This window comes from Hemitrygon akajei, chromosome 4 (genome assembly GCF_048418815.1).
Source record: "Hemitrygon akajei chromosome 4, sHemAka1.3, whole genome shotgun sequence".
Lineage (NCBI taxonomy): Eukaryota > Metazoa > Chordata > Chondrichthyes > Myliobatiformes > Dasyatidae > Hemitrygon > Hemitrygon akajei.
The window spans coordinates 155,340,811-155,368,117 of NC_133127.1; the positions used below are offsets into that span (position 1 = coordinate 155,340,811).

General features: G+C 37.9%; 1 protein-coding gene across 5 annotated transcripts in view; it reads left to right on the top strand.

Annotated features, from left to right (window-relative positions):
• Window positions 1-27,307, top strand: part of zmym2 (zinc finger, MYM-type 2) — a 151,955-nt gene that overhangs the window by 87,334 nt on the left and 37,314 nt on the right. For all 5 annotated transcript variants that reach the window (XM_073043675.1, XM_073043679.1, XM_073043680.1 and 2 more), the window contains 4 exons: window positions 4,599-4,749; window positions 18,370-18,542; window positions 21,319-21,484; window positions 24,440-24,480. In XM_073043675.1, coding sequence (XP_072899776.1) covers window positions 4,599-4,749; window positions 18,370-18,542; window positions 21,319-21,484; window positions 24,440-24,480 — 531 coding nt within the window. The remainder of the gene's footprint in view (window positions 1-4,598; window positions 4,750-18,369; window positions 18,543-21,318; window positions 21,485-24,439; window positions 24,481-27,307) is intronic.

The window sequence follows — 27,307 nt, forward strand, 5'->3', positions numbered from 1 at the left end:
TCCAGGGTAGTAATCTCTGGATTGCTGCTTGTGCCATGTGTGTGAGAGTACGATTAGGATTATTTGACAGTTGTGTGGCTGAGGAATTGGTGCAGGGGGCAAGGTTACAGATTTTTGGATCACTGGGATCTCTTCTGGGGAGGTATGCCTTGTACGAAAAGGATAGGTTGCACTGAACCCAAGGGGGACCAACATCCTTGCAGGCAGGTTTCCTAGGGTTTAAACTAATTTGGCAGTGGGGGGGGGGGTGGGAACCAGAATTACAGGGTTGAGGATGGGGCAATACAGTGTGTAGTGAGACTGTGAGAATGTACAGGCAGATGATAGGACAAATTTGCAGTCAGTAGGATGAGTTGAACTGTAACATGGGGGAGAAATTGAAAAGGGTGATGAATACAGGACTGAAGGTGTTGTAGTTGAATGCAGACAGTATATGGAATAAGGCAGATGATCTTGTAGCATAGTTAAAGAGTGGCAGGTATGAAGTTCTGGGCAACACTAAGTCATGACTGAAAGCAGCTCATAATTGGGGGTTAACATCCTAGGATACACATTGTATTGAAAGGGCAAGCAGAGAGGCAGAACAAGTGAGGTGGCTCAGTTGGTAAAAAATGAAATCAAATCCTTAGAAAGAGCTGATGTAGGATCAGAAGACGTAGAATCCTTGTAGGTAGAACTGCAAGGTTAAGAAGTCCCTGATGGAAGTTATATACAGGCCTCCGAACACTAGCCAGGATGGGGGATACATGTTACAGTGGAGATAGAAAAGGCACGTAAAAAAAAAGGTGATGTTATTATAATCATAGGGGATTTCAATATGCAGGTAGATTAGGAAAATCAGTTTGGTGCTGGATCCCTTGAGAGGGAATTTGTGGAGTGCCTATGAGATGGCTTTTTAGAGCAGTTTGTGGTTGACCCCACTAGGGGAAAGGCAATTCTGGATTAGGTTCTGTGTAATGAATCAGATTTGATTAGGGAGCTTAAGGTAAAGTAACCCTAGGAGGCTGTGATCATAATATGATAGAATTCACAGTGCAGTTTGAGAGGGAGAAGATAAAGTCAGATGTGTCAGTATGAAAGTGCAGTAAAGGGAGTATCAGCCATGAGAGCGAAGCTGGCCAAAGTTGTTTGGTTTGGGACACTAGCAGGGATGATGGCAGAACAGCAAAGACTAGAGCTTCTGGGGGCGATTCAGAAGATGCAGGATAGATGCGTACCAAAGATAAAGAAGTATTCAAGGGAGGATGAAGCGACTGTGACTGACGAGAGAACTCAAAGACAGAAGGCAACTTGAAAAGCCATAAGGACAGGAAGAATGAAATATGAAAGTAAAAGATACCAGAGTTTTTTTCAGATATATAAAAGGTAAAAGAGGTGAGAGTAAATATCGGACTGCTGGAAAATAGGGCTGGAGAGGTAGTAATGAGAAACAAAAAAATGGCAGAAGAACTTATTAAGTATTTTGTGTCAGTCTTTACCATGGAAGACACTCTGTCAGGGGGCAGAAATGAGTGTAATTGCTATTACTAAGGACAAAGTGCTTGTAAAGCTTAAAGATCTGTAGGTTGATATGTCACCTGGACCAGACGGACTAAACCCCAGGGTTCTGAACGAGGTTGCTGAAAAGATTGCAACAGCATTAATAGTGATTTTTCAATAATCACTAGATTCTGGAATGGTTCCGGAGTACCAGAAATTTGCAAAGTCACACCAAAGGAGGGAGGCAGAAGAAAGGAAATTATTGACCAGTTAAGTGGTTGGAAAGATGTTGAAGTTCATTATTAACAATGAGGTGTCATGGTATTTGGAGGTACATTATAGAATATGCCATAGTCAGCATGGCTTCCTTAAGGGGAAATCTTGCCTGACACATCTTGAAATTCTTTGAGAAAATAACAAGCAAGATAGAGAAAGGAGAGTCAGCGGATGTTATTTACTTATATTTTCAGAAGGCCTTTGATAAGGTGCTGTACATGAGGTTGCTTAACAAGAGCCCATGGAAAGATACTAGCATGGATAGAAGATTGGCTGACTGGCGGGAGATGAAGAGTGGGAATAAAGGGGCCTTTTCTGGTTGGCTGTCTGTGACTAGTGATGTTCTGCAGGGTTCATTGTTGGGACCACATCCTTTCATGTTGTATGTAAATGATTTGGAAGACAGAATTGATGGCTTTTTTGCCAAGTTTGTAGACAAGCGAAGACAGGTGGAAGGATAGGTAGTGTAGAGGAAGCAGAGAGTCTACTAAAGAACTTAGACAGATTGAAAGCATGGGCAAAAACAGTGGAAAATGGAATATAGTTAAGGAAGTGTATAGTTATGCACTTTGGTAGAAGGAATAAAGACATAGACTATTTTTAAAACGTGGAAAAAATTCAAAAATCAGAAGTGTAAAGGGATTTTTGCAGGATTCCCTAAAGATTGACATAGGTTGAGTTGGAGGAAAGGAATGGAATTAGCATTCATTTCAAGAGAACTAAAATGTAAGAGCAAGGATGTAATGCTGAGGCTTTATAAGTCATTGGAAATATTAGCAGTTTTGGGCTGCTTAACTAAGCAAAAACATGCTGGGATTAAAGAGGGTCCAGAGGAGGTTCATGAGAATGATTTCAGGAATAAAAGCGTTAACATATAAGGAGCATTTGATGGCTCTGGACCTGTACTCACTGGAGTTTAGAAGAATGAGGGTGTATTTCATTGAAATCTATTGAATATTGAAAGGCCTGGATACAGTGGATGTGGAGAATATGTTTCCTGTAGTGGATGAGTCTAGGACCAGAGAGCATAGAGTCAGAATAAAGGGAAGTCCATTTAGGATGGAGGTAAGGAGGAATGTCTTTAGCCAGAGGGTGGTGAATCATTGCTACAAACAGCTGTGGAGACCCAAGTCATTGGATATATTTAAAGTGAAGGTTAATAGGCTCTTGATCAGTCAGGATATCAGAGGTTACTGGGAGAAGGCAGAAGAATGCATTCAAGGGAGATAATAAAGATGTATAGTAAATCAGCCTTGATGGAATAGTGGAAAAGACTCAATGGGTTGAATGTCCTAAATCTGCTTCTTTGTCTTATGGGCTTCAGTTTTTTTAAGCTAATTCTGGATTCAGTATGCTTTTCGTGCTTCGTGCTGCAGCTTTGTTGAAAGCTTCTTATGTGGCACTTTTATCAGAACCTTCTAGATGTGTATGTACAACACAGGGATCCTGTTACCCTCAGCAACTGTAAATATTACCTTAGTGTAAAAGAATTATCAAATTGATTAAATGCATTTTACCATAGTAATCCATTTTTCTCTGTGTGACTAATAATCATTTTTCTAAATCTTTCCTACTGCTGAAGTTAAAACACAGTTGCTGGGCTTAACCTTGTTCCCTTGTTTGAACAGGAGGGTAAACATTTGTTATCCTCCAGTGTTTCTGTTGGGTCTTCTGTCAACTCACAGAACATTGGAAGGTTACGGTTAGGGCGTCAACATTTTCTTCCAGTAATGCCCTCAAAATCTTAGGATGCATCCGACCCTCAGGACTTGCTTACTTTGTTTTGTCAGCTTTGCTAATAACTCATGCTATAAATTTTTAATATATCCAATGTCTTGACTAGCTCATTTGCTATTAATTTGAATGGTTCTTAGTGCCTTAAGAGTTTTCCACTGTTGTCCTTAATGGATCCATTGGTCCATGTGCTATCATTTTACTACTAAGTGTGTGTACAGGACACTTTTAATTCCCATTTATGTCAGTAACTAATCATTTTTCATATGCTTTCTTTGCCATTCATACTTTAATTTTCACATTTTAGATTGCTTTTATAATCAGCTTGGTTCTCACTAGTATTAACAATACAGCACTAATCACACAGCCATTTTGTTTCATCTTCCTTTGTGTCTTTTCATCATCTAGGGAGCTGTTAAATTAGTCTTGAAAGGCTAACATTGTTACATTATAGCTTTGCCTGTCCTTTTCTCTAATTTACCTGAGCAAAATCTGCTTTCAACCCATTGGAATTAGCCTTACTCCAATTAATCAATTATTTTCTCTTTATTTCTCAATTGAGTGGAGTCCAAAGGCTAGGTAAGAACTGTAATTAAATGAGCAACATTATCTTGGGTGTAATTGAGTCAGTTAGCTGAAGCTATGTCCAAAATCTGGGTAATTTCTTCAGGAAGATCAGCTACGAAGTTTCATGCAGCAACAGTCACTCACACCAGGGTTTCAGCTGAGAGAGTGACTGCCTACCACTTGACTCCAGCTAGGAGAATGGCAACCCCAACAAAATGTTCCAACCAGGAGAACGCCTTCTAGAGCAAATTAGAAATTGCTTCCTAGGGCTAAGGAGCTCATGATTTGGTGTAACACAATTGATTTACAGACCATGTAAATTCTAGGATAATTGGGAATTGACTGCACTCATGAAGATGGTTGGGAACAGCACAAATGCAAAAATGTGTATCTGGGAATATTTTTCTGTCTGGGTTTAGAATTCTTTCTTCTTGAAGAAGTCATGTAGCATTTGAACCTGTAAGTGCAGGATTTCAAAAGTGTACTTATTAATTTGATGAATTAAATAAAGATTTTGTAGTAATTTACTTCTTTTTCTTCAGAATAATGTATTTCAGTTCTGCAGCAAAATGTGCTGTGAGGACTATAAGAAGCTGCATTGTGTCGTGTCATACTGTGAATACTGTCAGGAAGAAAAAACTGTGTATGAAACTGTGAAGTTCTCAGGAGTAAAGAAAACATTCTGTAGTGAAGGTATGTTTCCTTATGATTTTATGATTGAAAAATAACTTTAAATGTCTGCATGAAGAGCCAGTATGGAGATGTTTTGGATAATTCCTGTTTGTCACTCAGTGTGGTGGATTGTATGCTCATCATTTAAACGTAACTATATTCCACCCACTCTGTTTTCTGGAGAAATTGCCCAGCTTTTATTTGGAGGAATTGCTTTTGGTTTTGTTCATTCCACTCCTTTGTTTCCATGCCTATTTTTTCCCTGAGTAAATTGAATCTGTTCACTGGGCCATATACTATTTACTGTGAATCATGCACACCACCCCAAATTCAGTTCCTTGACTGGCACTTTGTTGTCCATAAATGCCTTGTTTACTGAGATATTTTCCTAAGATTTTTATATCCTTTATATCCTTTTTTATATTTTTTGTATTGAAGAGCCTTCATTAATGTATATTGAGCATTAAAATATAAAGAAACACGTGGTGAGCAACTTTCAGGATAGAACCGTTTTCAGCCAGTGAAATACTTATGTAGTGTAATAGAGAAAACAGGGCATCCAGTTCATGCAAGGAACAGATCTGTTTCTTTAAGTGCATTTGTCGCTGCTTACTGCTACCCTTTATGCAATGCTTGGTCCTCCAGTCCAAACACTGTGCCCTGTACCATCTCACTTCTCAATTTGCTCTCGTTAGTCTGAACTAGCTGACAGCAGCTTCCATCACTCTCAGCAGCTGATGGTGAGAGTGACTGTAGGATTCAGGCAGTCTCTCAACGCATGCATCATGGACTGTCAGTCAGCATCAAGAGTTCATACTTACTGAGTCGGCCAAGGTGCAAGCTGCATCTAAGTGCAGGGTAATCAACGGCAACTCTCACAAATGGCTTCCTCATTGTGCTGTTATTGATTTCAATGCTGGATTTTCTCCAACTTCCCTGCAAAAGGGAACGCTGAGATTTAGGCTCTGTTTACAACGTAGCAGGAAAGAGAACAAGAGATCAAGAGATCACATTTGTTTCCAATATGTGCATAATGTTATAATGACCTCTTTTACCACAGATTCTATTAGTTTTTTCATTCCTAGGAACATTTCTGAGCATGAAGCAAGGTAGCAGTATAATATTGAAGAGCGATAAATATTATCTAGTACACCAAATCTTGTCACAGAATATTTTAGTTCCACACAAGAGTATCTACATCTTTGATTTATTCCTTCATTGAAAAACAGCACAATTGCTATACTCCTGCAGTACTGCACTAAAGTGTCAACCTGGTCTTTTGTTCTCTGTGAATATATTGTGTCATGCAACAGTAACAAAAAACCATGTCACATCTAACATATGAACATAGGAACAGAAATGGGCTGTTCAGCTCCTAAAGTTAAATTCAAAATAAATTTATTATCAAAGTACATATATGTCACTATATACTACCTTGAGCTTCATTTTCTTGCAGGCGTACTTAATAAATCCAATAATCATAATAGAATCAATGAAAGACCGCACCAGTTGGGCGGAGAACCAGTATGCAAAAGACAACAAACAGCAAATACAAAAAGAAAGGAAAAATAATAATAAATAAGCAATAAATATCAAGAAGGTGAGATGAAGAGTCCTTAAAAGTGAGTCCATAGGTTGTGGAAACAGATCAGTGAAGTTGAGTGAAGTTATCTCCTCTGGTTCAGGAGCAGATGGGGGGGGGGGGGGGTAATAACTGTTCCTGAACCTGATTGTGTGAGTCCTGAAGCTCCTGTACCTTCTTCCTGATGGCAGCAGTGAGAAGAGAGCATGACATGGATGGTGGGGGTCCCTGATAATGGATGCTGCTTTCCTGCGACAACACTCCGTGTAGATGTACTCAATGGTGGGGACGGCATTACTTGTGATAGGCTGAGCCTTATCCACTATTTCTTTTTGTTGGATTTTCCATTCAAACATTGAAACAACCAGTCCATATACTCTCCACTGCACGTCTTTAGAAGATTGTCAAAGTTTTAGATGTCTTGCTGAATCTTTATAAATTCAGAAGGAAGTAGAGGCACTGTTGTGATTTCTTCGTAATTGCACTTAGATTCTGGGCCCAGGACAGGTCCTCCAAAATGATAACACCAGGGAATTTAAAGCTGCTGACCCTCTCTATCTCTGATCCCCCGGTGAGGACTGGCCGATGGGTGTCCAGTTGCTCCTGAAGTCAGTAATTGTGCTGACTTTGACTAAGAGGTTGTTGTTGAGGCACCACTCTGTCAGATTTTCAATCTCCTTCCTCTATGCTAATTCATCACGACCTTTGAATCAGCCTACAACAGTGGTGTCATCAGCAAACTTACGATGGGTGATTGATAAGTTTGTGGCCTAAGGTAGAAGGAGGCAATTTTAGAAAACCTGGCACATTTATTTTACAACTTAGTCCCCTCCTACATTTACACACTTAGTCCAGTGGTCATGGAGCATACGGATCCACAGCAGGGGTGATTGATAAGTTCGTGACCTAAGGTAGAAGGAGATGAGTTATTAACTTCAAACTTTCTGCATTATCACTCAAAGAGTTGAACTGCACGTGCATGTAACGGGAGAGTCTTGAACCTCCAGATGGTCCACAGCAATGGTGATTGATAAGTTGCTGGCCTAAGGTAGAAGGAGATGAGTTATACAGCTCTCGTTACATGCACGTGCAGTTCAACGCCACAAACTTATCAATCACCCCATGTTGTGGACCACTTCTGGAGGTCCAAGACACCGACTTCTTCAAAGAAGGGATCTGTACGCTCCACGACCACTGGACTAAGTGTGTAAATGTAGGAGGGGATTATGCTGAAAAATAATTATGCCAGGTTTTCTAAAATTGACTCCTACCTTAGGCCACAAACTTATTAATCACTCCTTGTAAATATGGCACTGAAGCCATATTTAGCCACACAGCCATAAGTATAAAATGAGTGGAGCAGGGGGCTGAGCACACCGGATTGTGAAGGAGATGTTGCCAATCTGAACTGACTGTGGTCTGCAAGTTAAGAAATCGAGGAGGCCAAGGACTTGATGCTTGTTGATGAGTTTTAAGGGGATGATAGTATTGAATGCCTAGCTGTGGTCAATAAAGAGCACCCTGTTGTGTGCATCTTTGCAACCCAGATGTTCCAGGATTATATGAAGAGCCAATGAAATGGCATCAGCTGTGGACTTATTGCCAGTAGGCAAATTGGAGCGGATCAAAATCACTTCTCAGGCAGGAGATTATACAGTGCCTATAAAAAGTATTCACCACCTTCCCCCCCCCCCCCCCCCCCCCGCAGATCTCTACAAAGTGACTGTAGCAGCAATTGCAGCCTTGAGTCTGTGTGGATAGGTCTCTATCAGCTTCGCACATCTGGACACTGCAGTTTTTTTCCCATTCTTCTTTACAAAACTGCTCAAGCTCTGTCAGATTTCATGTGGATCATGAGTGAAGCCCTTTTCAAGTCCAGCCATAAATTATAAATTGGATTGAAGTCTGGACTCTGACTTGGCCACTGCAGGACATTAACTTTGTTGTTTTTAAGCCATTTCTGTGTAGCTTTGGCTTTATGTTTGCAGTTATTGTCCGGCTGGAAAACAAATCTTCTACTAAGTCACAGTTCTCTTGCAAACTGCATTAGGTTTTCCTCCAGGATTTCCCTGTATTTTGCTGTATTCATCTTACCCTCTACCTTCACAAGCCTCTTAGGGTCTGCTGAAGTGAAGCATCCCTACAGCATGATGCAGCCGCCACCATGCTTCATGGTAGGGATGATGTGTTTTTGCTGATATGTGGTATTTGGTTTACACCAAACATAGCATTTAGTCTGATGGCCAAAAGGCTCAATTTTGGTTTCATCTGAACCATCTTCCAGCTGACTTCAGTCTCCCACATGCCTTCTAGCAAACTCTGGCCAAGATTTCATACGTTTTTCTCTTTGTCACTGTGCATAAAGCTGCGATTGGTAAAACACCCAGGCAACAGTTGTTGTATGTGCAATCTCTCCCATCTTAGCCACTGAAGCTTGTAACTCCTCCAGAGTTGTCATAGGGTCTCTTGGTGGCCTCCCTCACTAATCCCCTTCTTTCTTGGTCACTCAGTTTTTGAGGTGGTCTGCTCTGGGCAAATTTCTTGATGACTGACTTAACTACTCCAAGGGATAGTCAGTGACTTGGAAATTTTCTTGTATCCATCTCCTTACTTGTGCTTTACAATAACGTTTTCGCAGAGTTGCTTGGAGTGGTTTTTTTTTGTCTTCACGGTGTAGTTCTTACCAGGATACTGTCTCACCAGCAGTTGGACCTTCCAGATACAGGTGCATTTTTGCTACAGTAAAATTGAAACACCTTGACTGCATACAGGTGATCGCTATTTAACTAATTATATGACTTCTAAAACTAACTGGCTGCACCTGTGATGATTTGGTGTGACATTAAGGGGTGAATGCTTATGCAATGAATTATTTTGTTTTTTGTATATGTTATTAATTTAGATCACTTTCTAGAGGTATTTTCATTTTGACAAGAAAATCTTTTTCTGTTGATCAGTGTCCAAAAAAAGTCAAATTAAATCCACTGTGATTCAGTGTTATAAAACAATAAAACATGAAAACTTCTGGGGGGAGGGGTGAATACTTCTTAAAGGCACTGTATATTTCATCACCAACCTCCCAAAACACTTCATCAATGTGGATGTAAGAGCTACTGGATAATAGTTATTGAGGCAGGTTACCATGTTCTTCGTAGGCACTTGGTATAATTGAAGCCTGCTTAAAGCAGATGGGTACCTCAGACTGCCAAAGCGAGAGTTTAAAGATCTCAGTGAACTGTCCTGTCAATCATCAGCACAGATCCTTAGCGCTCGACTAGGTACCCCATATGGGTCAGATGCTTTCCTTGGGTTCACCTTCCTAAGGATGCTCTTGTGTCAGTCTTAGAGACTGGACTCACGAAGGCAGCGGGAGACGCTCATGGAGTGAGTACTGTTTTAGATTCGCTCCATAACCTTCACTTTTTTTAACCTTTGATCACCCTTATTCACCAAAAGATTCTTGCTATTTTTTTGGACTTATCGTTAAGAGTTTATTGTGAATTTTTGAAGATATGTACTCAGAAATGGCTCTTAGATCTAAAGGACGAGAACCTGGGCAGAACCCGAACGGTAATGGAAAGAAGCAAGCTCAACCGCAACGCACTGAGTTAACTTACGAATTGTTATTGGAGGTTTTGGATAAAAAATTTGATGAACAACAACAAATTTTTAAACAAGATTAAAGGCTTTTCAAGATTATATGGGTAAGACGGATTCAGTAATTAACCAGCAGCAAGTTCTTATCGCATCTCTGCAAGAAGACGCTCGGAAATGAGATTTGATAATTGAAAAATTGCAACAGGACTTACTTTCGACCACTAAACTGGTGGAAACACTTAAAGCCAAGAGTGTTGACTTTGAGAATCGTTCCAAAAGACAGAACCTACGTATACTTGGTCTCCCAGAAGGTATCGAACAAGACGACCCTAGGAAGTACTTTACTCAACTCTTAAAGGATGCGTTCCCGTCTGTTTTTCCAGACAGCCCGCCGTTACTTGATCGCGCTCATAGAATTATGCGTCGATCACCGAGTGCTTCAGCTAAACCTTCGGTTGTAATTGTCCGGTTTCATTATGTACATGTTAAAGAGCAACTTATTCGTGTGGCTCGGCGTGTAGGAATGGTTAAATTTCAAGATCACAATTTCCGTTTAGTAGAAGATTTTAGTCCTGAGGTAATGAAGGCAAGGCTTCTTTTTAAACCGCTGATGTCTGAATGTTATGAGAAAAATTTAAAACCAGCGCTCTTATACCCTGCGAAGCTCAGAATCTCCCTGCCGAACGCTCCTTGCCGGGTTTTTCTTTCTACGTTTGAAGCGAGAAGTTTTCTGAACGAGAACTTCCCTACTGCTACGGACTCTCATGCCCAATGAATGAGTGATTTTGATCGTGTAAGATGGTTTTTGATCCTCCAAACCAGATTTTGTTTCTGGTTGTTGGTGTAGGTTTACTCTATACTTTATACTCAAGTTAAAGTGTTCTTTCGACATATTAATCGTTTTGTTTTACACACTTTAACCATTATACTGTATTGCTCGCTATTTTCTGTTCCTTCGAAGGTGTATTTTTAACCCTTCGAAGGTGAATACTTTTTTACTAAGATGGTGGTTTTTTGGAAAAACATTTTTGGTGTTTTTTAAGATGGCGCTATTTTTTTCTCTTGTCTTCTTCCTACAATGCATCGCTTATCACAGTTTAAATATTTTTTGGTTTGTTTGGGTTTTAACCCGATTTATAAGTTTTTAGTGATTATATTTTCTTTGTTTTTTTTCTACTACCAAATATATTAAGAAGTCTGGTTTTAGTATAGTGATTATAATTTTTAAAGTTTCGGTGGATTTTTTTAATATATATATCCTTTATATACGGAGTGGTCTTCCGCTGATATGGGGGTAGTGTTAGTTTCATTCCTTCTTTATTCCAGCCTTTTTTTGGCTCTTTTTTTCTCTTTCTTGAGTGGGAGGGAGGTGGTCTTTTTTCTAATTCTATATTTCTTTTATCAGTTTTTTTTTAGTTTTTTCATTTGGGCTGATTTTGAACTACAAATATGTCCGCGATGTCGTCACTTCCGGGTCTGCCCCTTATTTTTGTTCCTCTTCCGGGGGCATGAGTTTATAATTTGGTTAACCCTTTTTATACCAAAGGGTTGGTTTTAGAAATATGGCTCAGACCATTAATTTTGTTTCTTGGAATACTAATGGTTTAAACCATCCGATTAAACAAAAGAAGATTTTCAAAGTATTCCAAAGACTTAATGCTCATATCATTTTTGTACAAGAAACTCAACGTGAGGAAGGAGGACAACAACTATCGCTTTTTTAGGTTTTGGCGGGGTCAACAGTATCATTCAAATTCGAATGCCAAAGTAAAGGGAGTTTCAGTTTTTATTGACTCCTGTATTGCATTTGTCCAACATGATATCTTTTCGGATCCGAATGGTAGATTTTTGTTAATTACAGGTTTACTTTTTAATAAAAAGGTTGCTATGGTTAATGTTTATGCTCCAAATGTGGATTGTCCTGATTTTTTTAAGTCCTTATTTACTTCTTTACCTAATTTAAATGAATATAAGTTAATAATGGGTGGTGATTTTAATTGTTGTTTAAATCCTTTGATGGACAAATCTATATCTACTCAGACTGTACCCAATAAGTCGGCCACTTGTATCACTCTTTCTTGACTGATAATGGAATTTTTGATATTTGGAGATTTCGGCATCCTAAGGACAAAGAGTTTTCTTTTTTCTCACATGTTTATCATTCTTATTCGAGAATTGATTATTTTTGTATTGACTCTTGTTTGATTCCTTCGGTAAATGGTTGTTATTATGATATTATAGCTATTTCTGACCATGCTCCATTAAAACTTTCTATTAAATTTACGGACACAGTTCCTAATGCTAGACAATGGCGATTTGATTCTACCTTATTGCAAGATCCGGACTTTATTAAATTTATGAATGAACAGATCGATTTCTTCTTTTCAACCAACTCCACGGAAGATATTTCTTACGGAACACTTTGGGACACTTTTAAAGCATATATACGTGGACAGATTATTTCTTACTCTGTTGATCTGAGAAAACGCATAAAGAAGGAAGCTCTTTTATTGGTTGATAAAATTAAAGAGATTGACAAGAAATATTTGATTACTCCTAGTAAGGAGCTTTACAAACAAAGGGTTGAACTTCAAACAGAATATACCGTAGATTCCGGATTATAAGCCGCTACTTTTTCCCCACATTTTGAACAGCTTTGAACTCTGCGGCCTTTAATCCAGAGCGGCTAATACATGGTTTTTTTTTCATGCCGCCTCGTAAACATTTTGCCTCGTAACAGTAGACCAATAAAATTGATGAGTAGTTCACAGAGGTCCAATGAAATTGTACGATAAATCAAGCGCACTTTCACAATTAAATTATTGTAAATCAGTCATTTGTACTCACCCTCATCAACATGGAAAACACTCGAAGAAAAGCATTGTGCTGCCTTTATGGCAGTTACTTAGTTTATAATATTTTCGCTTAGTAATTCATTTGTTAGTTAAAGTTAGAAGTGTTTTAACTATATTTGTTTTCTGTACTACATCCCGGGATGCTATGACGTCACACCCGGTTTCGCCGCGTCTTGTGGGATACCGGTTTGCGATAAACGGGAAGGTGGGGGCATTACGCGAGCTCATCAGACCCGAGCACATTAGACCCGATCGCGTTACACGAGCTCATCAGACCCGAGCACATTAGACCCGATCGCGTTACGCGAGCTCATCAGACCCGAGCACATTAGACCCGATTAGACACGATCGCGTTACGCGAACTCATCAGACCCGAGCACATAAGACCCGATCGCGTTACGCGAGCTCATCAGACCCGAGCACATCAGACCCGAGCACATTAGACCCGATTAGACCCGATCGCATTACGCGAGCTCATCAGACCCGAGCACATCAGACCCAAGCACATTAGACCCGATCGCGTTACGCGAGCTCATCAGACCCGAGCACATTAGACCCGATCGCGTTACGCGAGCTCATCAGACCCGAGCACATTAGACCCGATTAGACCTGATTGCGTTACGCGAGCTCATCAGACCCGAGCACATTAGACCCGATCGCGTTACGCGAGCTCATCAGACCCGAGCGAAAACGCTGCTTTTAATAGGCCATCAATAACTTTTCCTGGTAGGCTGCAGTATATATATTTTTACCAGTCGCTAGGAGATATTGGAATGTTGTTCGTGCTGTTCAGTAAAAAAGTATATGCAACGTAATTTGTGTTACCGATACGTATGTATATTTAAAAGTAGCCGTATTACAGGCACGGTTCGAAAAAAAGCATTTGCAATATATATTTGTTTGTTACCATATGGATTTAATTAAAAGTTAAAAAATCCTCACGTGTAATATCTTTCTGTGTAAATATCTCATATTACAACGTGGGACACCTGCGGCCTAAAATCCGGTGCGGCCTGTACAAGTAAAAAATTGATTTTATTTCTAAAATTAGAGCCAGCGGCTTTTAATCAGGTGGGCTCTGTAGTCCGGAATCTACGGTAGCTTATTACTTACATCTTCGATTGAAAATCAACTGATGAAGTCCAGATCTGATTTTTATATACATAGTGATAAATTGGGTAAACTGCTAGCTAGTCAATTGAAGAATGCTTTGGTTAAACGTCATATTACTAAGATCCGTCAGCAAAATGGGGATTTGACAATTAACCATGATGAGATAAATTAATCATTTCAAGATTTTTATACTTCCCTGTATCATTCTGCATTTCCTCAGGATTGTAGTACCATGTGTGATTTTCTTGGGAAATTGAATTTCCCAAGATTATCACCAGATGATCTTTCAATATTGGAAACTCCTATGACTGATGCAGAAATCAAAGGGGTTATTTCTTCCATGAATTCAGGGAAAGCACCTGGTCCGGATGGATATACAGCAGAAATTTAAAAATGTTTTTCCGTTACTCTCTCTCCTTGGTTATACAGGGTTTTTGAAGAAGCAATTAGATTGGGCAATTTGCCACAATCTTTTTATAGAGCTTCTATTTCTTTAATATTGAAGAAAAATAAAGACCCTACTGATTGTGCATCCTATAGACCAATATCCTTACTGAATGTAGATTCCAAGATTTTTTCCAAGTTACTTGCATCCAGGTTGGAGAAGGTATTACCCCAAATTATTTCGGAGGATCAAACTGGTTTTATTAAAAATCGTTATTCTTTTTTTAATGTTAGGAGGTTATTGAATATTGTGTATACTCCTTCACATAATATTTCAGAATGTGTTATTTCATTAGATGCGGAGAAAGCATTTGATAGAGTTGAATGGCCATACTTATTTAAGGTGTTGGAGAAGTTTAATTTTAGTCCGACATTCATTTCCTGGATTAAACTGATTTATCATACCCCAGTAGCCTCGGTGTTTACTAATAATCAAAGATCTCCCTTTTTTCGTTTATTTCGGGGCACTGTCCTCTTAGTCCACTATTACTTGATATTGCTTTAGAACCCTTGGCAATTGCTATCAGAGAATCACAGGATATTCTTGGTATTAATTGTGGGACAGATATTCATAAGTTATCTTTGTATGCAGATGATTTATTATTATTTATTTCCAATCCTGAGAAATCCATTCCTGCAGTTTTATCGTTGTTGGCTCAATTTAGTGATTTTTCTGGGTATAAGTTAAATCTTAATAAGAGTGAATTGTTTCCTTTAAATAGACAGGTCCCAGTTTATGGAAACTTACCTTTTAAATTAGTTAATGACTCTTTTATTTACTTAGGGATTAAAATCACAAAAAACCATAAAGACTTATTTAAGGTTAATTTTGTACCCTTAATTGATCAGATTAAATGCTTGTTTACTAAGTGGTCACCATTATCTTTATCTCTGATAGGTCGGATTAACACTATTAAGATGGTTATTTTACCTAAGTTCTTATATATTTTTCAAGCGGTACCAATTTTTATTCCGAAATCTTTTTTTACTAATGTTGATTCAAAAATTTCCTCATATATTTGACAGAATAAAAATCCTAGGTTAGGTAAAATATACTTACAGAAGGCAAAGAAGGAAGGTGGATTAGCATTGCCTAATTTTAGATTTTATTATTGGGCAGTTAATATCAGATATTTGATATGTTGGTTGAAAGATTGGGATGGATCTTTTAGCCCTCATTGGGTGAGCCTGGAAATTAAATCGGTACCAGGTTTTGCACTGGGTTCTATTTTGGGGACTTCTCTCCCTTTTGCTCTTTCTAAATTGCCAAAACGAATTGACAACCCTATAGTTAAACATACTTTATGTATATGGTTTCAATTTTGGAAATTTTTTGGGTTGACTCAGTTTGTTTTAAATATTCCTATTGTATCCAGTTGTTTTTTCCACCCTTCAATTATAGACCAAGCTTATTTGGCTTGGAAGACTAAAGGATTACTACGATTTTCTGATTTATTTTTGGATAATTGTTTTATGTCTTTTGAGCAGTTATCTAATGAATATAATTTGCCTAGATTTCATTTTTTTAGATATTTACAGATTAGGAATTTTTTAAATACTGTACTTCCTACTTTTCCAAACTTTCTGTCTTCAGGCATTTTGGAGAATTTATTTGAATTAAACCCCTTTCAGAAAGGGCTTATATCAAAACTTTATAATATAATTATGAAGATACGTTCAGAGCCCCTTTATAAGACAAAAAATGATTGGGAAAGAGAGCTCAACCTTATTATTCCTATTGAGAATTGGGATAAAATTCTTCAGTTAGTTAATACATCATCTATATGTGCTAAACATTCATTAATACAGTTTAAGGTTGTACACAGGGCTCATATGTCCAAGGATAAATTGGCTAATTTTTATTCCTATATAAATCCTATCTGTGATAGATGTCAATCTGAAATAATGTCTTTAACTCATATGTTCTGGTCGTGTCCGCTTTTGAAAAAATATTGGAAAGATATTTTTGATATTATCTCTGCAGTATTGAACATTGATTTACAACCCCATCCTATTACCGCAATTTTTGGTTTACCAATGATGGACTCACTTCATTTATCTTCTTCTGCTTGTGGAATGATTGCATTTCTTACACTAATGGCTAGAAGATCTATTTTGTTGAATTGGAAGGAAATTAATCCTCCTACTGTATTTCATTGGTTTTCTCAAACTATGTTATGTTTAAATTTAGAAAAAATTAGAAGTGATGTATTTGACACTTCTACTAAATTTGAAAAGATATGGAGACCATTTATTCAATATTTTCATATGATGTAATAGGACTCTGTTCCAGGCCTATTTGATTTTTCAGTTTTGATTTCATATATATCAAGAGGATCGGAGTTGACGACACTGATGATTTTGTATTTTTGTGAGATATTACAAACAGCCCTTTTTTTTCTTTCTCTTTTTGATTTTTTCTTTTTTTCTCTTTTGTTTTTTTCTTCTATTATTAGATTTTTAGATTAGTTTTTTTTTGCATAATGATTTTTTTTCTTTTTTCCTTTTTCTTATTTCTTTTTATTTTATATTATGTTACACCTAGGTATGCCTTGTCTGTTTGTATATTGTATCATTTACGATGTGGGAATACTTATTTATACTGTAATCGTTGTTCTTGTAATCTTTTATAGTTAGTTGAAATATGTACGTTTGTAATCCCATTATCTATGTACCAATTTTATTTTGTTGTTATTAATAATGATAATAAAAAGATGGAAAAAGAAAGAAAAGAGACTGGAATCACAGTATCATCGGGGTCTGTGGAGTTTGTGATGGTTCCTTCGTTGTCTGAAGGTCAAAGCAAGCACTGAAGAAATTGAACTTATCTGGAAGTGAAGCCCTGTTGCTATGTTGCTTAATTTCACTCTGTAAGAGGCGATAGTAGTCAAGCCCTACCAAAGCTGATGGGGATCCTTCATTGATTCAAGTTTAGTCCACAATTGCCACTTTGCCCATGAGATGGCTTTTCAGAATTTGCACCTAGGCCTCTTGTAACTTTGTTAGTCACCAGACTTGAATGCCTCTGATCTGCCCCTCAGCAGATTGCATATGTCATGGTTCATCCAGGGCTTTTTGTTGGGAAAACTGAATGATTTTCTGAGGACACACTTGTCTACAACTGTTTTTATGAAGTCTGTGATAGCTGTGGTGTATTCATTCAGATCCACAGATGAGCTCTTGGAACACGGACCAGTCCACCAACTCGAAAGACTGTCCTACCTCTTAATTAAGTAGTGGCTAAATGAAATCTCAACTCCAATTTCCCAAAATCTGTAAATCCTGATGACTTATTTCAACTCTGACTCAAACCTTTTGAGGGAAATAGAGTTTTGTATCAAGTTGTATGCTTTTACTTGCTGTGATTGAATCAAAGAGAGGGCATGTATCAAAGAACATTACAGCTATGTAGGACTTTGATTAGAACATATGAGAACAAACTGCTTACAGTTTTCATCTCCCAGATAAAGAAAAGTTAACTACCTTCCTGGCACACTGTTGATTCCAGGGAATAGCAAAGATTGAACTGATAGGCCCTATGTTCTCTGGTGTTTAGAAACTAGAGAGTTAATCACTTATAAAGATGCATGGTTTGAAGGAGCTTGAAAGGATGAAACTCGAATTTGTTTCTGAGTGAGAATAAAGACTGTGCAACTTCACCCATTGAAGGCTAAATTGTGGGTGAATTTCTTTAAGTGTAATATATCTTTCGAAATCCCTACCACAGAAGCTTATGATTACTGAGTTGCTCTTTATATTCAAGATTAGATGGATTTTTGCATGGAAGGGAAATAGAGGTTATGTGGATTTGGAAAGAAAATGGAGGTGAAAGCAATGACCAGATCAATTCAGCCATGGTCTTATTGAATGGCAGAGTAATACAGCTTTTACTGATTCTCTTTCTTATGTACGAAGGTTAAAAAGATAAATAGATGAAGCAATCTAACTTGGATGTTAAAAATCTGCATTTTCCACTACTTGGTTTTATCCAAGTTTGCTTACAATATTTACAAGATGGACAATTGTGTGAAAAAAAATGTTTGTTTTTAGGCTGTAAGCTTCTGTACAAGCAAGACTTTACAAAACGCCTGGGTCTGCGCTGTGTTACCTGCAGTTACTGCTCCCAGATGTGCAAGCGGGCTGCAGCTAAAGAAATTGATGGAAAAGCAAGAGATTTTTGTAGTGACGACTGTTGCAAAAGATTTATAGACTGGTACTTTAAGGTCAGTGAAGTTTATCTTATTATTTCAACGCTTTTACCATACATTATTGTACACAATTAAAATTCCCAAAATAGATTGCAAATAGTTCCTTTGTTTGAAATCTGATTAAAAAATTGCTTCACTGAGATATAATGCCAACTATGTAGAATATTGCTGATATGACAGAACTATTATGCTGGAATGGAAACAGTTGTGCAAACAATAGTGTATAAAGGCAAAACTGTAGATGATGACCTTTTGGGTGTAATATAGAATAATAGATAACTATTTGTTAGAGTTTTCACAAAGGAGATTATTAATGGAATGGAAATTAACTTATTGTCACAGTGTCGATTCTATTAGAAATTTTCTTTTGTGTATTTTCAGAATAATTGTGAAATCTTGAATGTGCAGTTTTCTTTTCTCTGTTTTCTTGTATAGTTGTGTGGATTGACATGAATGGGCTAATATTAACTTGTGGTAAATTGTATATACAAGTTGACCATTTGGCATCTTCCACAAAGGTTTGTGTTGCTTAGCTTTTTGTCAGATGCTGCCACTGTGTGGTTTTAATATCTATCTGGAGTGAACAATATGACCTCAACTTCTTGATGACAAAACATTATAGGCACCTTTTTTTTTCAGTAATATCACATTAGGCAAAAATACAAATACAAAATTTGCACAAGGAAAAGTTGACAACTTGCAAAACTTAAACTTTAAACTATTAGACAAATATCATAATAAAGTATTTAAGTGAATTACTTAATCAAATTTGATCTAAAAATCTATATTTAATTTGCTGCCCACAAGTTTTTTAAATATAAGTCTTTGTGCTAATGTTTTTATGGTATCTATATTGAGCAGAGCTGTAGAACAAACATAGAATAGTACAGCACAAGACAAGCCATTTGGTCCGCAATATTGTACTGATCTTGATGCCGATGTTCTTCTTCTGTGTACAATCTATATTCTCCATTCCCTTCACATTCATGCGTCTATTCAAAAGTTTCTTAAATATCACCAAACTGCTGCCCCCTGCCATTTGTCAATATATTCCAGGCACCTACTACTCTCTGTGTTTAACAAAGTACTTGCCCTTCTTCTAATCTTAAAAACATGACCTCAGGTACTTGACATGCCTACCCCTGAGAAAAGATTCTGACTGTCTATATGACTCATTTTTTAAAACCTGTCAAACCTCCAACGCTCAAGCGAGAGCAACTCAAGTTTATCCAACCTTTCCTTATAGCTTATACCCTCTAATCCAGGCAGCGTCATGGTAAACCTCTTCTGCACCCTCTCCACATCCTTCCTGGCTAAACTGCATGCAATACTCCTAGTGCAATCTGACTGCAGTTTCACATAACTGCAGCTTGTCACCCTTACCAATGAAGGCTAACATGCCATACACCTTCTTTAGCACTTTCAGTGAACTATGGACCTGGATCCTAAAATCCCTGTACATTTCAATGCTATTAAGGTACAGTCGGCCCTCCTTATACGCGGATGCCGCATGCGTGGATACAACCAACCGCTGATCAGGAAAACCCAGAAATTCTCTCTCCAGCACTCGTTTGAGCATGCATAGACTACTTTCTCTTGTCATTGTTCCCTGAACAATAGTATAACATAGCATTTACATTGTATTAGGTATTATAAGTAATCTAGAGATGATTTAGAAGTACAGGCAGTCCCCGGGTTATGAACAAGTTCAGTTCCTGAGTCTGTCTTTTAAGACGGATTTGAAGTCAGAACAGGTACATCGGTATTATTTAGCGTCATTTAGTCAAATGTTTGTCTTTGTATATGGTATATATTCTACCTTTCTATGCAAATAAAACACTTAAGAAACGAATGTATTTCAATAATTAAACCACTGCATTGCTTAGTAATAATTGTAGCTTTCATCGGGGCAGGGCTTTTCACATGCTCCATTAAAATTGTTCCGATCGTTGATCGACGTAGCCTAATGCTTTTTCAATGACTGATGGCGTTTCACCTCTTTCTGATTTATTACTTGCACTTTATTTTCAATCGTGATCGTGATTATTTTCATGAACAGAAACACTGCGGATTCAGAGCTGCGCTGGGTCCTAAAGACCACCACACTGAGCCAGGTTAAATAAGGGACTTGAGCACCCGCATTTTTTGGTATCCGCGGGGGGTCCCAGAACCAATCGCCCGCGGATAAGGAGGGCCAACTGTATATGCTATTAACTGTACACTTTCTCCTTTTATTTCTCCTTCCAAAGAGCAGCACTTCACACTTGCCCAGATTAAACTCTCAAATCCTATCTAACTGAACCATATTCTGCTCTGTCTCACTACTTCACCAATCTTCATCCCCAATTTTGTTCATCCACATCATTGACATGTATCACGAACAATCGAGGTCCCAACACTCATCATTACAGAGCACCACTGGTCATGGACCTCCAGTCTGAATAACAACCTCCCTCTCCACCCCACCCCATTCTGTCTGAATCCAAATCGGCAATTCACCCTAGATCCAGTGCATCTTTATCTTCTAAATCAACCTGTCACGAGGACCTTATCAGATGCCTATGTAGATAATGTTCACTACCATACTCTCACCAAGCTTCTTTGTCCCCATCTCAAAAAACTTGATCAAGTTTATAAGGCATAATCTGCTTGGCACAAAGTCACTGACTGTCCCAAACCAAGCTATGCCTTTCCAAATGCATGTAAACCCACTCCTATATAACTCAGTTATAATTCAAAGAGACATTTTGCATCTAAGTGAAGTAATTGAATTTTATTTCTTTCATTTTAGGCTGCAAGATGTGATTGCTGTAAAGCACAGAGAGAATTGAGTGAAATGGTTCAGTGGCGGGGAGAAATGAAGCATTTTTGTAATCAGCAATGCCTTCTGCAGTTTTATAGTCAACAGAATGAACCTAACATGTTTACGCAAAAAGGTCCTGAAAACATGAATGTGGGTAAGTGCTTAATCCCAGAAAAATGCATTGCACGTAGAGATATTTACGTATTGCAATCACATACCCCTGCCAGCCAACTGCAGAGCAGTCCAGATTTGCCACTTTCCTGAAAGCAACTGCACTCTCAATTAACAAACTATGGGGAAAGGTATTTCCTCATTTATCTATAATTTTCCTTATAGTGTCTTACTGGTTCGCCATTCCCATGTAACCAGTAACGTACCTTCCCATCCTTAACTAAATGTTCCCTGTTTTCATTTTCAATCTTTTTATTGATTTTCAAATAAAGAATATACAAATCAGAGGAGGAGTTTAGCAAACAGATAATATAAAAGGCATATAAACAGCAATAATAAAAACAGAGTAAATAATGTCAAAATCAAATAGGTAAAATATTATGCTGTTATATATACAATGGTCAAAGAAAAAACTACAACTCCTCATAGCAATCATTAAAAAAAGATTGGAAATTTTATTTGATAAAGGGAAAAAAAACCCACTAACTAAACTGAAACAAAAAAAGAAAAAGAAAAAAGAAAGAAAAAAAAAGATTGGGCAGTCCAATTGAGGATAAAATTTAAAAAGAGAGAGAAAAAAAGTTCCCTGTTTAATCATGTTTACTTAAGATTTATATTTTTTATGGTTAATACATTTGTTCACTTAACATTTCTGTTGAGACAGGAGCAATAGTCATGTTCCAACATTTCTGTTTACTATTGTTACCCATGACGGCTTTAATATAAGCTTACCAAGCAGTATTATAATTGTGTGGTAATACTGGAAAACACCTCATTGATTGTACTTCCTCATTATCCTGTAAAATGTTGAAGTATATATTCACCTTCTCATTCGAAGCCATTACTGAATTTACCTTCACCACCCTTTGGGCCAGTCTACCTCCGATCATTACAATACACTGGCGCTGCATTAAAGGAAAAGTCACCACCACCTTGAGTTTTTCCCAGTTATCTTGTTATGGCCTGAAGCTGCTCAATTTTAAATACCTCTGTCAAGTATCATAAACCTTTACTGCTCTAAGGAAAAAAGTTCTACCTACTCGTCACTGTGCACGAATGCAATCTCTGATCTTTGAATTTCATTTTCATTTTGCCAGAAAATCAGTATCACACATGCTCTTTGCTTATAGAAAATTTCTTTAATCTACTCATGTAGTTCGGATAAGCAAAGCACTAACACCAGAAAAATTAGTCTATGCAACATTGAATTGAAACTTTTAAACACTCCTTCCAAGACACCTCAATGATAAAGCATATCAGCAAAGCCACTTCTTTCATTTGCATGTACTTTTGTACTTTCTAATCTCTTCATTGTCAACGCAGTGTACCTCAGATTTGTGCAGAGCACACTGCTTTGCTCTCTCTAAACTTCTGATTGTGTGGCAAAGCAGAGCTCAAACGCCATTTATAAATTTGCCAGTGACACCACTGTTGTTGGTAGGATCTCAGATAGAAACAAAGAGATATACAGGAATGAGATAAATCAGCTGGTTGAGTGGTAATGTAGCAATAACCTCACACTCAACATCAGGAAGACAAAGGAATTGATTGTGGACCCCAGGAAGGGGAAGTTTGAGAGATCATACACCAGTTCTCATTTTGGGGTTAGCGATGGAAAAGGCAAGTATCTTCAGGTTCCTGGGCTTCAGCATCTTAGAAGATCCATCCTGAGCCCAACATACTGGTGCAGGAAGGTACACAAGCAGATCTACTTTGTTAGGAGTTTGAGGAGATATGGTATGTCACTGAAAAACACCTAAAATGTTCTACAAATGTAGGCTGGGAGAGCATTCTGACTGGTTGCATCACAGTCGGATATGGAGGCTCCAGTACACAGGATTAAAAAAAATGTTGCAGAGGGTTGGAGACTTAATCGGCTCCATCATGGGCACTAGCTTCCCCACCCTTTGAGGACATCTTATAAAGGCAATGCCTCAAGAAAGCGGCATCCAGGATCAAGAACCCTCATCATCCAGGGTATGCCCTCGTCTTATTACTATAAAGAGGAGGTGGTATAGGAGCCTGAAGACCCATACTTAACAATTTAGCAACAGCTTCTTCCTCTCCATCAGATTTCTGAACAGTTTGAGAACCTATGAACAGTACCTTCTGATTTTTTTGTGCCCTACTATGTTTGTAATTAATAGTAAATTTTATGTCTTTGCCCTGTACTGCTGCCACAAAACAATAGACAATAAGTCAGTGATAATAAGTCTGATTTTAATAGCCTGTGGCTCATACTTGAATTGACCGTATCATTAGCCATTTTAATAAGTATTTGGTACAAACTATGTTAACAATGACTTTTGATGATGGACTTGATCAGCACTGAACCTAATACTTAATATACTAATAGAAGTATGTTTCATGATTATGAGTTCATAAATACTTACTAACATTAGTGGTTGAGTGTAGAATCTTTACTTGTATATTACAGCATTTTAAATTTAGAAGTTTTATTTTTCATCTATCTTTCCCCATCCTCCTCTTAAAGGTTTGACTCTAGAAGACACGAATGTCAGGCATTTTTCTTGGAGAAACATTATTCTTTAACACATTTCTGCCCAGCTTGTGTTCACCTGAGTTTGCTACTTTTAGCATTGATCACAGAAAGCAATTATGAGTTTGGCCTGTGGGTGGCAGTCTCTCTCCATTCCCCACTACCACTAAAACTAGGACACCGAGACCATTTTATTATTCCTGTTAATGTGATGGCTGGTATCAGCTTACTCTCTTCTAAGCAGGGATTGAATCTGGGCGTTTGTTGCTGAAATTGTTTCGTGTTTACTGGATTGTACATACTAGATTATTAGGTGTAAAGATTTTTTATTTGCCTGTATTTTAGATTTAAATCATGCAACACTAAAATTATTATTCCAATCAATTTTTTTTCAGTGTAAAACTATGCCTAATTAAAATATTTCCTTTTTTTTTCCAGTTTCAGATCATATTATTCAGACCCAAGTCTTTAAAGTTACAGTGAGTATTTTTCAAGTAATACTTTTCCTATAACTGCAATTGGTATTTAAACCTAGTTTTTCACAGGATTGCCTTCTGTGCTCCAAACTGTTAAATTTGGGGTGTTGGGGCTCAGAATCATATTTTAGCAAAGTGTGATCATCTTAGTGTTTATTACTACATGAATGGAGTCAGAAGTTTATTGCTATTTATTACGATTATATTGCTCAGTTCCATTCACAACTTCTTGAGAATGAAAGAGTCAGTGCCTGAAGGCAGCTAGGCCTAAACAACATTCCAGAACACCAGATATTTCCCATCACCTGTGTGGTGAAACACTTACACTGCACAAGTGCTATGCAAAAACACCTCCAACATGAGCGAATCTAATAACCACTACCATTATCAACCTCCCTCAGTCCACTGCTGACTAGAAGTGGGCAGAAGGTGGAACAAAACAATGCAGAAACAGGCTCTGCGGCCATCATGTCTGTGGTGCCCACAATGCCAAACTAAACTGGTTCCATCTGTCTGAACATGGTCACTATCACTTTATTCCCTGCTTGTTTACATCACTGTCTTAAAAATGTCTTGTAAGCGTTGCTCTTGTATCTGATTTTACCACCTTCGCTGGCAAAGCATTCCAGGCACAAGCACTCTGTGCATAAATAAAATTGCTCATAAATCTCCTCTAAGCATTGCACCTTAAACCTATATTCTCCAGTATTTGACATTTCTACCCTGAGATAGGGATTCTGACAATCTATCCCATCTATGACTCTCATAATTTTGAATTTTTTTTATCAATTCGCTTCTCGGCCTCCAGTACTCCTGAGAAAACAATCCAAGTTTGTACAGCTTCTCCACATACAGTTGCAATTTCTTGTTTGTGAACCTTTTACAATTACCTGTTTTTCTACATTAATTACTCATAAAATGTGGTCAGATCTTCATTTAAGTCACAATAATAAACACAATCTGACTAAACTAATAACAGAAAAACAATTATACTTTTCATGTCTTTATTGAACACATTGTTTAATCATTCACAGTCCAGGCTGGAAAAAGTATGTGAATCCTTGTATTTCATAACAGGTAAAATCTCCTTTAGCAGCAAAAATCTTCACCGAATGTTTCCTGTAGCTGTTGATTTGACTTATACAATGGTGAGGAAGAATTTTAGACCATTCCTCCATACAAAACTGTTTCAATTCCTCAATATTTCAGGGATACCTTGTATAAACAGCTCTCTTCCGGTTTTGCCACAGCATCTCAATTGGGTTAAGGTCTGGACTCTGACTTGGCCATTCTAAAACATGAATTTTCTTTTCAAATCATTCTGTTGTAGTTTTACTCTTGTGTTTCGGATCGTTGTTTAGTTGTATCCAAACTTGAGCCATGAGTCTACAGTCAACCACAATCGACCTTGACTCTGCCAAGCGAACACTGGGGGGCAGCACTGACTCCAGCCTGGGTGCCATTCCACACCACCCTGGTGCAGTACATCGGCTCCAATACCTCTCTCTCGTCGGTTGTAAACAAGCCAACACCATGGCTTGTGGCCTAGTCCTTATAATACAAAATAACAAGCATGTACTGAATATCAGTAAAATCCAACCATGCCAATGTTAGTCCAAGCACTTCTGCCAGTTGAATGCCACAGAGATCTGCTTGAGGCCTAGTGTTCTCTACAACCGAGGCCACGCAGCCCCTTCACCATCCGCCCCTGCTCTCCACCAATAACTCAGTGCACCAAACTTGCGGCAGTCTACATTAACAATGTCCAAAAGGGTCTTGCAATCACAAGAAGCACCCAGTCCAAAGCATTCACTTTGTCCACCAATAACAGACCACAGCTATAGAATTTGTTGCAGGGATTCCCAAACCCATGATTTCCTCCACAAAGGAGGACATAAGCAAGCAAACACAAGTAAATGGCACCACTTGTCAGTTCCAAACGAAAATGCACACTCACCTGATTTGGATATATTGTTACTGGGCCTGAACACCAGAACTCGTTACCCAACAGCATTTACAGTCCACACACTGCACAAATCGCTTTTGAAGGTAACTCATCACCATTTTCTCAAGAAAAATTATGGTTCATTATATTAACCCTAAAGTAATAAACACTGGCTATGCAGCAAAACCTGTGTCTTAAATATATTTAGCAAAACTCTAAATGTAATGCGATCACTGAGAAAAGAAAACTGGATTATATGTGTACTATTTGAAGACTGAGTTGAAAGGAACAATATATTCAAAATTAGGCAACTCTTCTCCTGTTATGTCAATAAGAAGCATTAAAATCCATTTCCACTGATTATTTAGGCTGCATTCCTGGTTTTAACAGGCAAGAAACCAGAGTGAAGTGATAAATTCCAGAATGGTTCAGAATTGAAAATTAGTTATTTAGAACATCAGTATAATTTTGAGAGGTTTTTTTCAGAGTAGATTCCAAGAGGCTTTTTTCTCTTGCTGGAGAGTTGAATAGTATTTTCCATAGGTGGAGTCGTCAATTTACGACAGAGATGTGGAGAGTTTCTATACGTAGATGGTTGAAAATCTTCAGAATTTTCCACCTCAGCAAGCAGTAGGTATTCAGTCATTATGTCTAGGGTGTGATGGTTACGTTTTGGACACAAAGAGAACCAACAGGACTGGTAAAGTGATCTAAAGGCACGGAATCAGCAGCAAACATAAAGCATTACTCCTGTAGGTATTTGGCCAATTCCTGTTATTTCTTATCTCCTAATATAAGAAATTATCTTGACCTTTTTTTTAATAGACACAATTAAACACATTACCAATGCAGTCTGAAAGTTTCAGCAAGTAAATAAATGCTCAG